Source organism: Girardinichthys multiradiatus, chromosome 7, assembly GCF_021462225.1.
Source record: "Girardinichthys multiradiatus isolate DD_20200921_A chromosome 7, DD_fGirMul_XY1, whole genome shotgun sequence".
NCBI lineage: Eukaryota > Metazoa > Chordata > Actinopteri > Cyprinodontiformes > Goodeidae > Girardinichthys > Girardinichthys multiradiatus.
The window spans coordinates 36,410,224-36,423,283 of record NC_061800.1 but is presented as its reverse complement, the minus strand read 5'-3'; the positions used below and the strand labels follow the sequence as shown (position 1 = coordinate 36,423,283).

The following is a 13,060-nucleotide window of genomic DNA, read 5'->3' as shown; positions in this document are numbered from 1 at the left end:
ATTGTAATGTTTCTGAATCTAACAGTTTTCAATGTTGCAGTTGTGCCTGGTTTTTTACATTCAGTCAGAACTAAGGGCTCTCCATCCCACTTCAACGCTGCTTCACAGAGGTACACTCTTACAGGGCTGAGAGGCAAATCCATCTTTTCATTTCATGCACTGAGAGAAGGACAGTGTTTGTCTTGCCTGCTGTGATTGCAAGACATTCTCTAAGTCCCTTTTCCTGGCTGTGTTGAAGGGGGCATTTGTGACAGTTTCACAACAGGCAGGGCAGTCTTGACACGCTGTGCTCGGCTGGAGAATGTAAAGGAGGGTGCACTATAGGTAAGACATCATTACAAGCATGATCGTTGAAGGAGTACACTGATTGGAACTAAGGTCTGACTTCCAATAATTCCTAATACATTGTGCAATAGGTGTACAAGTAAATGCAGTGGTCCCTTTTAAAATGTGGACACGGTTTTATTTTTATTAGTTTAAAATAAAAAATAAAAAACAGAAGAATAAAGACATATATTTAAAGTATCTCTGGATTGATATTGAATCCCTGAATGAAGCAGTGGCACCACCAACAGGGGCAAGGAGAGGAAATGGTGACCCTTATATATCTGTTTTTTTATATGCTTAATTTTTATGTATAAATTTCAAGGGACTTTACAAGAGTTGCAACATTCATATATTTTATATAAATATAAATTTGTTATTTCTTTCCCTCAAAGTGTCCCGTTTTAGATAGCAGTCACTCATTCATTACCCCGCACTCAAATGATACTAGATATCTTTGAGGGGCTATAAAAGTTCTCTAACTTATCAAATTGGTTGATTTTTTGTATATAGATCCTACAGATACTTTTTTTTATGTTGCGGTTGAATTTCAAGTTTTGCCATAACAACATACTTAAACAACAAAAAAATGTTCTTTGAGGTTATACATCTCTGCATCGGTTTTATTGCCTAAATAGCTGTTCATGAAGATGTCAGACAACACAAACTTGAGAATACAAAACCTATATCTCTGGAAGAAAAACTGAAACTACTACCAAGAAAACCTACTGTATGTGAATTTATTCATCATTATTCTCAATGATTTTTCTATCACCCAAAAAATAAAGCAGTTTGTTAAAAACATGTAAGGATAATAACAACCATTTAAATAATAGTGGCTCATTTTTGAATTTCTGTCATTCATTTTGTCCTTCTGTCTCAAAGGACACCAGGTTCACATCCTTTGGGAGAGTTACAGCATTTTAACATAATAAGATTTAGCAAGGGACAAAAAAGTATATTCTAACATATCAAATCAGCTGAATTTTAGTTACTAGGTACTGTTTTATTATTAGGTTGTTTAAAAAAAATCATGGAAAGGATAAAGATCTTTTTTTTATATATTGGACCAAAGTTTGAAGTTCAACAAAAGCAGCAAAAACAACTCCTGACATTTTATTTATGTCAGGAGTATATTTATGTATATTATTTATGTATATTATTTTTGGTTTTGGATAAAGATGCAGCAATATTGGTTTTCCTTGTCTGATTTCTAATGTTTATTGAGATCTGACAGGCTGATTTATATATTGACTGAAGATGTTTTCTTTCCTGTAAACTATACAACAGAAAGGTTAACCAAATATGCTGCAGGTTCGATGATAGAGGTAGTCATTTTCAATCCCAAAGAAAATAATTTCATTATTTGATTTGTGGGCTTACTGATACAGTCAAGTAAAAATGGTTTGATTTGGATCTCTGGTCAATTGATTGGTGCTTCTCTAATTTTGATGTGCCACCATAAGAATATTAGTGGCCCCCGTACATCTGGTACCTTTTTACAAACATTTCTAGACACACCACTGAGATGGAGTTTTTAAATTTAATTTAAATCGTGTTCAACAATAATTTAGAAACCTGCTAATGGGCCTCAACTTTATTGTTATAAATCTTGCATCAGTTTTAAGCAGCATAAGTAGCTGTCTGTGAACATGGTTGATAACACAAGCTGGAGGCTGCAGAAATGAACTCTGCTCTGCAAAAACAAACAAACAAAAAAATAGAGGCCAATATCGAGCAAAGCTGGTGTTATTGCAGTTTTTTCCTCAATGATCTTTTGGGTCACAAAATAGATTTCTGTCATCCAAAGGAAAACAGATTGTTCTTTTAAAAGGCACTTTAGCAGTACCTATCATTTATTCAGATTATCTATACATATCTCTTACCATTCTAATGAAACAAGCTCTAAAAATGGGTGCCAACACTAAGCTATTAGGGTAGTCACATTACCATATTAAAGGATGCTGCCAGATTCTGTTGATATCACATATTCAACCTGACTATTTTACAGAGGTCGTTTTGTGGTCACAAGTGCGGAGGGTGTTTTGTTTTTTTTCATGGGTAACTACTTTTTAATACCTTTGTTTATGTATCTAAGGCTCGCACAACAATAGCTCTTCAAAACTATGACACAAAGTGTTGAGGGTAGAAACTTTGATTCAAATCAGGTTTTTTACTGACAAGCTAAAGTGATGTAGTAGCTATGAGAAGAGCTCGGTCTGGGACGGTTGAGTTTGAAATGCAGTAAGGGAATGAGGAATCTCTTATCAGTTAATCTGGCATTGCACGTTCCTTATTTCACTTAACTTCACTGCTTACGCAGAATAAAAAAAAAAACATTGGTTCACATTCATATTTTGTATTGTCAACGTGCATTTTTTTTCATCCTCTTTGATTAATAAAAAGTTAGATGTAAAATAAAGCTAAAATTTGTTACTGAAGCAACATTAATAACTATAGGGACAACCAACCTCAGAACCTGCAACGACTGGTTGTCGAGATGGAAGAGTCGCATTTACGGTTAATTGCGTATTGTTATGATTAACTGCAAAAATGAAAATACATTTTTTGAGTACTGCGCCTTAAGTTTTGATTGACTGAAGGGACTGAATGCAAGATTAAAAAGTGTGACAACCAACCCAGATCTGCTACCAATTTTTAATATAAACTCCTCATATCCGTCACCATTATGTTTCAATAAGCTCCTAAAAACGGTTCCCTGCAATAAGCTCCTACTGGATTTCGCCGCGCTCTGTATAGCTGACCGCACACACCACCGTCCTATCAAATCCGTTCTGGGGCGATGATCCGGGATCCCACGGCAGAGATCCACGCTACAACTCGGGTGGATGCAAAAATTATCTCCGGATCTCTCTCAGGGGATCTTTTTTCTTCACCTGCTGGATTGTAGGATATTGCTACGCTGCGCACCTGCAGTCACAGATAGGCTACCGAATTCTGTCCTGGCTTCCCGTTGCTGTTCCTCGAAATGCTCAAACACAGCAAAAGCTGTCCCAAATGTACACCCAGTGAGTTATTATACAGGTGGCATTTTTAGGAACCAAGCAATGCAATGTGTGATTTTAGAGATCCTAAATATTTCAGGAAGGAATAACACGTTGGACAAGGAAGAGTGACGATCATCTTTCTTTTTTTGTTATAGCAATCAACTGTTTAACATGCAGGATAGGTGCATTTTAAAACATTCAGCAACTACTCAGCATTTAGAGACAGTAAGCCAACAGAGGACAAGAACCTGCCCGAGGTGCCAAGTTGCATCGGACTGCGCATTCCCCGCGTTTCCGCTCCGGCTTACCTTTCTCCTCGTCCGACACCTTCGATGGCTCGGTGCACGGAATTAATCCGGAGAAAAGGGCGAGAAAGGCGAGTAGGAAAAACTCCGACATGTTTCCGGAGAGCGGGCTCTATAAGTAGCCACGGTGCTTCTCTGGCTCCTGCTCCGGGTCCGGTCTACCCCTCCACCACCAACCCGCTTGACGAGCGCGGTTATCCGGTGATGTCCGGTGGAACCAGTGCGCAGAACGGCGCGGCTCCCTGACACAAGCACACTGCCGCTCTGAGCAGCGAACAGACGCACCGGAGGGATGAGAGTCAGAGAGACAAGGAGGAGGAGGACGAGGGACGAAGGGGTGAGGGAGGGAGGCAAGAGCAAAGAGGGAAGGAGTACGTTTCCTGTCTTTTCGCAATGATTTAATGCCGTCAAGGTGACGCAGCTCGTTGAACATTAATCAAATTGTCTTAGCTCTGGAGACAGATGATTGGATGTCGTTATTATGAGCTCAGGCTCAGAGGGGGTCCTAAAGAAAAACGATGGGGGGTTGGGGGGGGGGGGGGGGGGGGGGGGTGATAGAAAGTAGGCATGTGTCGTTTTCAGATTTCGTCGCAGTAAGAAAGCCTTGAGAAAGTTTATATGGTAAGACCATTATAACGGAAAATGATCTAATTGCATTCCTTTTAAACAAGTAATAAATAATAAAAAAATAAGCTCTTTATTGGTATCAAGCACATGCAAATTAGACAGCATGTGAACGAGAAACAAGCAAGTCAGAACTCTGATATTTGAATGACAAACCCAGTTGGAGTGCGTTCATTTTCAAAAACCAGTGGGATTTGCTATGAACTGATATGCCCTGTGACCCAGCTAAGTATTATGTTTCCTTTTGTTCACTTTTGCAATCATTAAGCTTTATATGTAAATAGCAATTTTGAATTTTTAGCTTGGGCTAGGTCAAAAAGGTCCAACTTTCCTACTTGGAATTCCAACTTTGCATGACACTTATGTTTATTTTCTCCCCTTGAAATTTTAAAATGTGGGTTAAAATGAATCACATACTGCATCCTTATCCATCAAGCTGATATTACATGGTCAATTAGCTTCTCAGAGCTTGCCATCAGCTTTATCCAAAGTAAAGTATTCAATTCAGTTCAGTTTATCCATATAGTGACATTTAACAACTGTCATGTCAAGGCACAAATCAAACCCAGAATTAAAGGTATGGGCCACTGTATTATGTAGACCCATTCAAGTACTTGTTAACACAAATAGCATATCATCAGTCATATATCAGTAACTCATTTAGGCACTTAGTTGTCAAGACAGTTTGTTGAAGTTTAACTTGAGGATCAGAATGAGAATGACAAGGGACTAAAGTGACATTCAACTTGACATACAGGGGTTGGACAATGAAACTGAAACACCTGTCATTTTAGTGTGGGAGGTTTCATGGCTAAATTGGACCAGCCTGGTAGCCAGTCTTCATTGATTGCACATTGCACCAGTAAGAGCAGAGTGTGAAGGATCAATTAGCAGGGTAAGAGCACAGTTTTGCTCAAAATATTGAAATGCACACAACATTATGGGTGACATACCAGAGTTCAAAAGAGGACAAATTGTTGGTGCACGTCTTGCTGGCGCATCTGTGACCAAGACAGCAAGTCTTTGTGATGTATCAAGAGCCACGGTATCCAGGGTAATGTCAGCATACCACCAAGAAGGACGAACCACATCCAACAGAATTAACTGTGGACGCAAGAGGAAGCTGTCTGAAAGGGATGTTCAGGTGCTAACCCGGATTGTATCCAAAAAACATAAAACCACGGCTGCCTAAATAACGGCAGAATTAAATGTGCACCTCAACTCTCCTGTTTCCACCAGAACTGTCCGTCGGGAGCTCCACAGGGTCAATATACATGGCCGGGCTGCTATAGCCAAAACTTTGGTCACTCATGCCAATGCCAAATGTCGGTTTCAATGGTGCAAGGAGTGCAAATCTTGGGTTGTGGACAATGTGAAACATGTATTGTTCTCTGATGAGTCCATCTTTACTGTTTTCCCCACATCCGGGAGAGTTACGGTGTGGAGAAGCCCCAAAGAAGCGTACCACCCAGACTGTTGCATGCCCAGAGTGAAGCATGGGGGTGGATCAGTGATGGTTTGGGCTGCCATATCATGGCATTCCCTTGGCCCAATACTTGTGCTAGATGGGTGCGTCACTGCCAAGGACTACTGAACCATTCTTGAGGACCATGTGCATCCAATGGTTTAAACATTGTATCCTGAAGGCGATGCTATGTATCAGGATGACAATGCACCAATACACACAGCAAGACTGGTGAAAGATTGGTTTGATGAACATGAAAGTGAAGTTGAACATCTCCCATGGCCTGCACAGTCACCAGATCTAAATATTATTGAGCCACTTTGGGGTGTTTTGGAGGAGTGAGTCAGGAAACGTTTTCCTCCAGCAGTATCACTTAGTGACCTGGCCACTATCCTGCAAGAAGAATGTCTTAAAATCGCTCTGACCACTGTGCAGGACTTGTATATGTCATTCCCAAGACGAATTGATGCTGTATTGGCCGCAAAAGGAGGCCCTACACCATACTAATAAATTATTGTGGTCTAAAACCAGGTGTTTCAGTTTCATTGTCCAACCCCTGTAGTTGCATGGCCTGAATGTGCTACAAAGCGTTGTAATGGTATGGGGGATATTTTCCCGCCAGACTATCATTGAAACACCACAGCGTACCTGCATACTGTAGCTCACCATGTCCATCCCTTTATGGCCATAGCAGGATAATATACCATGTAACACAACTCAAAATCAACTCAAACAGGTTTCTGCAATACAGGTCCTTCTCAAAATATTAGCATATTGTGATAAAGTTAATTATTTTCCATAATGTAATGATGAAAATTTAACATTCATATATTTTAGATTCATTGCACACTAACTGAAATATTTCAGGTCTTTTATTGTCTTAATACAGATGATTTTGGCATACAGCTCATGAAAACCTAAAATTCCTATCTCATAAAATTAGCATATTTCATCCGACCAATAAAAGAAAAGTGTTTTTAATACAAAAAACGTCAACCTTCAAATAATCATGTACAGTTATGCACTCAATACTTGGTCGGGAATCCTTTGGCAGAAATGACTGCTTCAATGCGGCGTGGCATGGAGGCAATCAGCCTGTGGCACTGCTGAGGTCTTATGGAGGACCAGGATGCTTCGATAGCGGCCTTTAGCTCATCTAGAGTGTTGGGTCTTGAGTCTCTCAACGTTCTCTTCACAATATCCCACAGATTCTCTATGGGGTTCAGGTCAGGAGAGTTGGCAGGCCAATTGAGCACAGTGATACCATGGTCAGTAAACCATTTACCAGTGGTTTTGACACTGTGAGCAGGTGCCTGGTCGTGCTGAAAAAGGAAATCTTCATCTCCATAAAGCTTTTCAGCAGATGGAAGCATAACGTGCTCCAAAATCTCCTGATATCTAGCTGCATTGACCCTGCCCTTGATAAAACACAGTGGACCAACACTAGCAGCTGACACGGCAACCAGACCATCACTGACTGTGGGTACTTGACACTGGACTTCTGGCATTTTGGCATTTCCTTCTCCCCAGTCTTCCTCCAGACTCTGGCACCTTGATTTCCGAATTACATGCAGAATTTGCTTTCATCCGAAAAAAGTACTTTGGACCACTGAGCAACAGTCCAGTGCTGCTTCTCTGTAGCCCAGGTCAGGCGCTTCTGCCGCTGTTTCTGGTTCAAAAGTGGCTTGACCTGGGGAATGCAGCACCTGTAGCCCATTTCCTGCAAACGCCTGTGCACGGTGGCTCTGGATGTTTCTACTCCAGACTCAGTCCACTGCTTCTGCAGGTCCCCCAAGGTCTGGAATCGGCCCTTCTCCACAATCTTCCTCAGGGTCCTGTCACCTCTTCTCGTTGTGCAGCGTTTTCTGCCACACTTTTTCCTTCCCACAGACTTCCCACTGAGGTGCCTTGATACAGCACTCTGGGAACAGCCTATTCGTTCAGAAATTTCTTTCTGTGTCTTACCTTCTTGCTTGAAGGTGTCAACAGTGGCCTTCTGGACAGCAGTCAGGTCGGCAGTCTTACCCATGATTGGGGTTTTGAGTGATGAACCAGGCTGGGAGTTTTAAAGGCCTCAGGAAGCTTTTGCAGGTGTTTAGAGTTAACTCGTTGATTCAGATGATTAGGTTCATAGCTCGTTTAGAGACCCTTTTAATGATATGCTAATTTTGTGAGATAGGAATTTTGGGTTTTCATGAGCTGTATGCCAAAATCATCCGTATTAAGACAATAAAAGACCTGAAATATTTCAGTTAGTGTGCAATGAATCTAAAATATATGAATGTTAAATTTTCATCATTACATTATGGAAAATAATGAACTTTATCACAATATGCTAATATTTTGAGAAGGACCTGTATTACTACAGTCATTAGATCTCAATCCAAAGGAGTACTTTTGGGATGTGGTGGAACAAGAGATTTGCTTCATGAATGTGCAGCAAATCCTTTTGCAGCAACTGTGTGATGCCATCATGTCAATATGGACCGAAATATCTGGGTTATGTTTCTGGCATCTTGTAAAATCTATGCCACAAAAAACTAGACAGTTCTAAAAGGCTCCAACCTAGTATTAGCAATGTGTACCCATTTCAATGACCATTGACTGTATTTGATCAGAACAGATAATGCATTTAAATCAAATAGATTAAAATTAAATTAAATACAATACAATCTGATCTAGTTATGATATGGTGCAGTCAAATACAGTTTAAAATGACAACTGGTAAAGGAAAATCCAAAGAAGCCCAGCCAGCTCCATCACTTATTTGATGTTGCAGCAAACCCTCAACCAGAGCCAGTGGAAAGGAACAACTCAACAGCACTCCTGCTAAAAACCTGGATGGGCTGGGATATGTTGGATGAAACGCTTTCACTTTGCACATTATGACAGTCTGTGAAATATTTTCAAGAAGCCAAATTTGTCCTTTTTGTAAATAAAGGAAAAGTGTAGTTGCTTTCTTTCAGAAACCTGCGCCAGCAGTTTGCAGCAACAGGTAGGGTATGAGAGGTGCTGCATTCATTCACTCTGACACTTTCCCTTGCATCTCAATAAAATTATGTGCAGTATAATAGAACATGTTTGTGATTTTGAAAGCTAAATATTTTAAAATCTTGGTATACTGATACAGGTAACCAGCTCATGCATTATAAAAATTTGAATTACAAATTCCAGTGCTATCTCCAGAAGTCAAATCCTGCAGAAATGTAAATGACTAAACTCATCAGGAAGACAAAAAACAAACTAATATTCCAAAACACCTCAGTAAACTGTAGTTTAACATATTACATAATTAAAATTTAAAAAATAATGCACCAGCAGCCACAAGGTTAGAATAAAACCATGGAGTGACTGGCAAATGAAGAATAATTGGTACCATTATTCGAGTCATTATCTCAAACTCATTTATATGATGTTTTTTATGATGATTTAACTTTTCACTTTAAGCAGAGCCTCTGTTTGGTAACACTTTAGCAGTGACATTTGTGTTGCTCGGTTCTGACATTTTGTTTTCTCTGAAAAAGTAATGTCAACCTTGTTGACACAGTAATAATAAATGTGGTTCTACAAGTATGTCTTTGAGTTTAACATTTACAGTGAGTCGAAAAATATTTCCAAAGCTGCTGTTTTTCTCTCTGGCAAATGTTTTGACGTCAACATGTTTTTCTTGTAGAATTCATTCAAGTTAAATTAGGCATTTGATAACATATAATGTCAGCATCTAAAACTCGATTTAAAGGATTTGTTGCAAACCAAATGAGAACAAAACATTTTTTATGTCAATGCCAACACTGCCAACGCTTGTAAATGTAATTAGAAATTATTTTGACTTTGCAGATTACATTGTTAAATCTCAACCCCAAATTTTAATGAATTTTACTGGGATATTATGTGACAGACAAAGCATTGTACAACTGTAAAGTAGAAGGAGAAAGGACACATGGGTTTCAATACTTTTTATATATAAATCTTTGCATTTACTCCCCTTTTATTTTGATACAGCTAAATAAAATGAAGTACTCTCTGTTGCCTTCAGAAGTCTTTAAAATAGTCAACAGAGTCCACTTGAGTGTAATGTATTCTTTGCATAAATACAGTTATGTGAATAAATAGGATCATGAAGACCAAGGGACACAGGAAAAGGTCAGGAATAGATTATTAAACTTTATCCCAAGCTTTGAACATCCCTCGGGGCACTGTTTAGTCTATCGATGTAAAATGGAAAGTGTACGATACAATAGCAAACCTACCATGGTATAAAAGCTATAGGAGATCTTGTTTGTAGGTTGTGGTGAACCATGTAGAGGAAAGAGCAAATACACTACTCACAGAAACACAGGGATATTTGGCCTTCTAGTGAAATTTATGGAAAACATAAAAAATTCACACTACGGTGATATTATATCAGTAGGGCATTTAAGTGGAGGTATGCAATGGTGAATTACTCATCTCAAACTGTTTATTTGAACAAAAACCAATAACAGTGGTTGGTGTATACCACATGAAAAATGTCAGTTTCTCAACATGTCATGTGCCCTCTAACATCAAATACAATTTGACAACAGCATCTCATTCTATTCAGAAGTCGACTTATTGTCTGGTGAGACATGGCATACCGCTCTGGTTCTGAGGTACAGAATTACGAGCCTCTAAACGGCAACTCAGCTGAATCCATAGGTCATTGGGATTCAGGTCTAGGTTCATCCTGAAATTTCACCCGAAATGTGTAACATAGTACACATCCCTGAATATACAATCCATTCCTTGAAACATAGCGGTGGCATCATAATGCTGTGAGGATGTTTTTCTTTGGTGGAGACAGGTAAGCTGTTTAGAACTGATGGGAGCTAAATGCATCTTAAAATGGGCAATCCTGCAAGAAAACCTGTTAGAGATTCCAGAAAGACTAGGACAGAGGCTCCCCCGTTCCAGCATAACACAACTAACTATTTACCAAGAGCCACAATGGAATGATTAGTTTAAAACATAGTTGTGTGTTCGAATGACCCGGTCAAGGCGCACACCTTAATTGAATTGAGAATCTGTCCCAAGACTTGTAAATTGATGTTCACAAAGTCTCTCCATGCAATCTGACTGACCGTGAGCTATTTTGCAAAGCAGAAAAGGACAGATTTTCAGTGTCCATATGTAAAATGCTTGAAGAGACATATCCCAAAAAAATTGGGATGTGTCATTACAGCAAAATGTCTATAAAGTACTGACTCAGCGAGGTGAATCCAAATGAATGTCAAACTTGTCCGATTTTTATTTAGAAAAATAAATTGTTTAAACCTATCTAGCATTTTCTTCCCAAAACATATTCACTGCCTTAAGTTGGTTTGTCAGATAAAAGACTAATTGTCCTGTTTTGTAGGCTGAAAGCAGCACCAAAATGCAGAAAGGAACTTGGAATGAGTATTATGGAGGTTTAATAATAGAAACAGAAAACGTACAGATCTTGCACAAGGAGAACAGGACATGGAGCACGGGGTGAGTAACAGGAGGTACCAGTAATGAACAGAGACAGCCAGAGAGCTTATATCGGAGAATGACATTGGATGCAGGTGAACTAATCAGGGGGATTTGGAACATCTGTGGACGAGAGCAAAATAGGAAAATAGAGGAAAGATGAATAATTAACATCAAGGGAACTAAAGTAGACACAGTGTGTAGTGATGTGTAGTGATTTCATAGGTGCTAAGCTACAAATGACTTTCAGATTTCATAGATGTTCTCTTTAGAGATCAGGCATTTCATACCAAAACAAACATAACCATAGCTAAGAGTAGGGTCAACTTCCATTCCTCTGTTAGAGGTGTTCCTAGGTTAAGGAATGTGGTTCCTTCAGCAGAAGAAAATCTGCCAGGGAATACAAATTATCAACATTGCGCTCTGCCATCTTTCTCTTGAGTGTTGTGTGGGAGGTTACGTAGCATCATGTTATAGCGTTGGCTTTGTTCTGACATCATAATTTGTGTAGCTCAAGAAGGAAGAGTACAGCTGACCAATATTGCTTTCTAACATGAGGATGATGTTAAATAACAGACCTGAGTGTCTCCATTTCTGCAACTAACCAATCTTCAATTTCTGATTTTTATTTCAGAGCATCAGCATAAACAGTTGTTTAAATGGATATCTGTTTAAAATGTTGCGCATGGGACCTTTTGATCTTTTTGATACAGTCCAGTATATTTCATAAATTAGAATATGAGTTCCAGGAGTCCTCATTTGTCAGAGTAAATGTACCTTTCGAAAAAAAAAAAAAAAAAAACTTAAAGTAGATATAAAACGTACCTTCCTTTAAGCTCACTGTATTTCTGTATTAAAAAGGTTTGTTTTTCTTGGTCTAGTGTAATATTCTAATCTTAAATGTCCTGTTTCCATTAGCTGTAAGCCAATAAATACTCATAATTAACAGAAATAAAGATCTGTAAACACCAGTATGTGTGTAATTAAACTATATAATGTGTTTCACTTATGGTATTGAGTTTTCTGAAATAAATGTTTCAATAATATTCTAATTTATTGAATGTGTCTGTATTCTGAGTTGCTTCCACCTCTTAGATTATTGTTACATTTCAAGAACATCATGTCTACTTTGAAAATTAGGTCTAAATCCTGTATAAGGACGTAAAAAATGCCAATGTCTTTGAGTTTAAATAATGCAGGCCAATAAAACCAAAGCCGCCCCCATGTGCTCTACTGGTTTGCTGTCAGTTACAGATCTTTAACAATGGTTGATGCAGCTCACTTGGCTGATCATCAGTACTGTACTGTCACATAACACAAAGAAATCTTTAGATGCAGCCTGTAAGCTAATTCTTTTAATGTGCTGAAAGATTAGTCAGCAAGGGTTATTGACTTGCACATCTAAGTCGTCAGTTCACCAATCCATCCATCCATCCATCCATCCATCCATCCATCCATCCATCCATCCCTCTCAGCAGTGGCCCTCTGCAGCTTCATCTGGGGGATCCCAAGGTATTTCAAGGTCCTGTTGTAGCATATTCATTTCACTTTGCCAGAGTTGGTGTGAAACAAAGAAGTTAAACATGAATGTAACATTTCTTCAGGGTTATGGTTGCAGTCATTTCAATATTGACAAATAGTTAAGAACCATCAACAACAGTTCTCATCAGAAACCCCCCTTTACCCTTTTTGACACAAAGGAAACCTGTTCTACATCTGCACTGGGTACGTTACTTGAAGTGTTGGAGGCAGTATTTTGTACTTGTTATTTTTCTATAATTTTAAACACTTCAGAAATAATACTTGAGGTTTTGCTAAAATATTGTTTGGTTTTGCATCAGGAAAACCATTATGGTTCACTCTTA

The 13,060-nt window shown here is 38.9% G+C and overlaps 1 protein-coding gene across 1 annotated transcript in view; it reads right to left on the bottom strand.

Annotated features, from left to right (window-relative positions):
- lrp1bb (low density lipoprotein receptor-related protein 1Bb) overlaps window positions 1-3,955 on the bottom strand; it is a 471,544-nt gene extending 467,589 nt beyond the window's left edge. Inside the window, exon 1 of the mRNA XM_047370155.1 lies at window positions 3,641-3,955. Within this exon, the coding sequence (XP_047226111.1) occupies window positions 3,641-3,731 (91 nt within the window). The 5' untranslated portion in view covers window positions 3,732-3,955. The remainder of the gene's footprint in view (window positions 1-3,640) is intronic.
- Window positions 3,956-13,060: the final 9,105 nt, after the last annotated feature.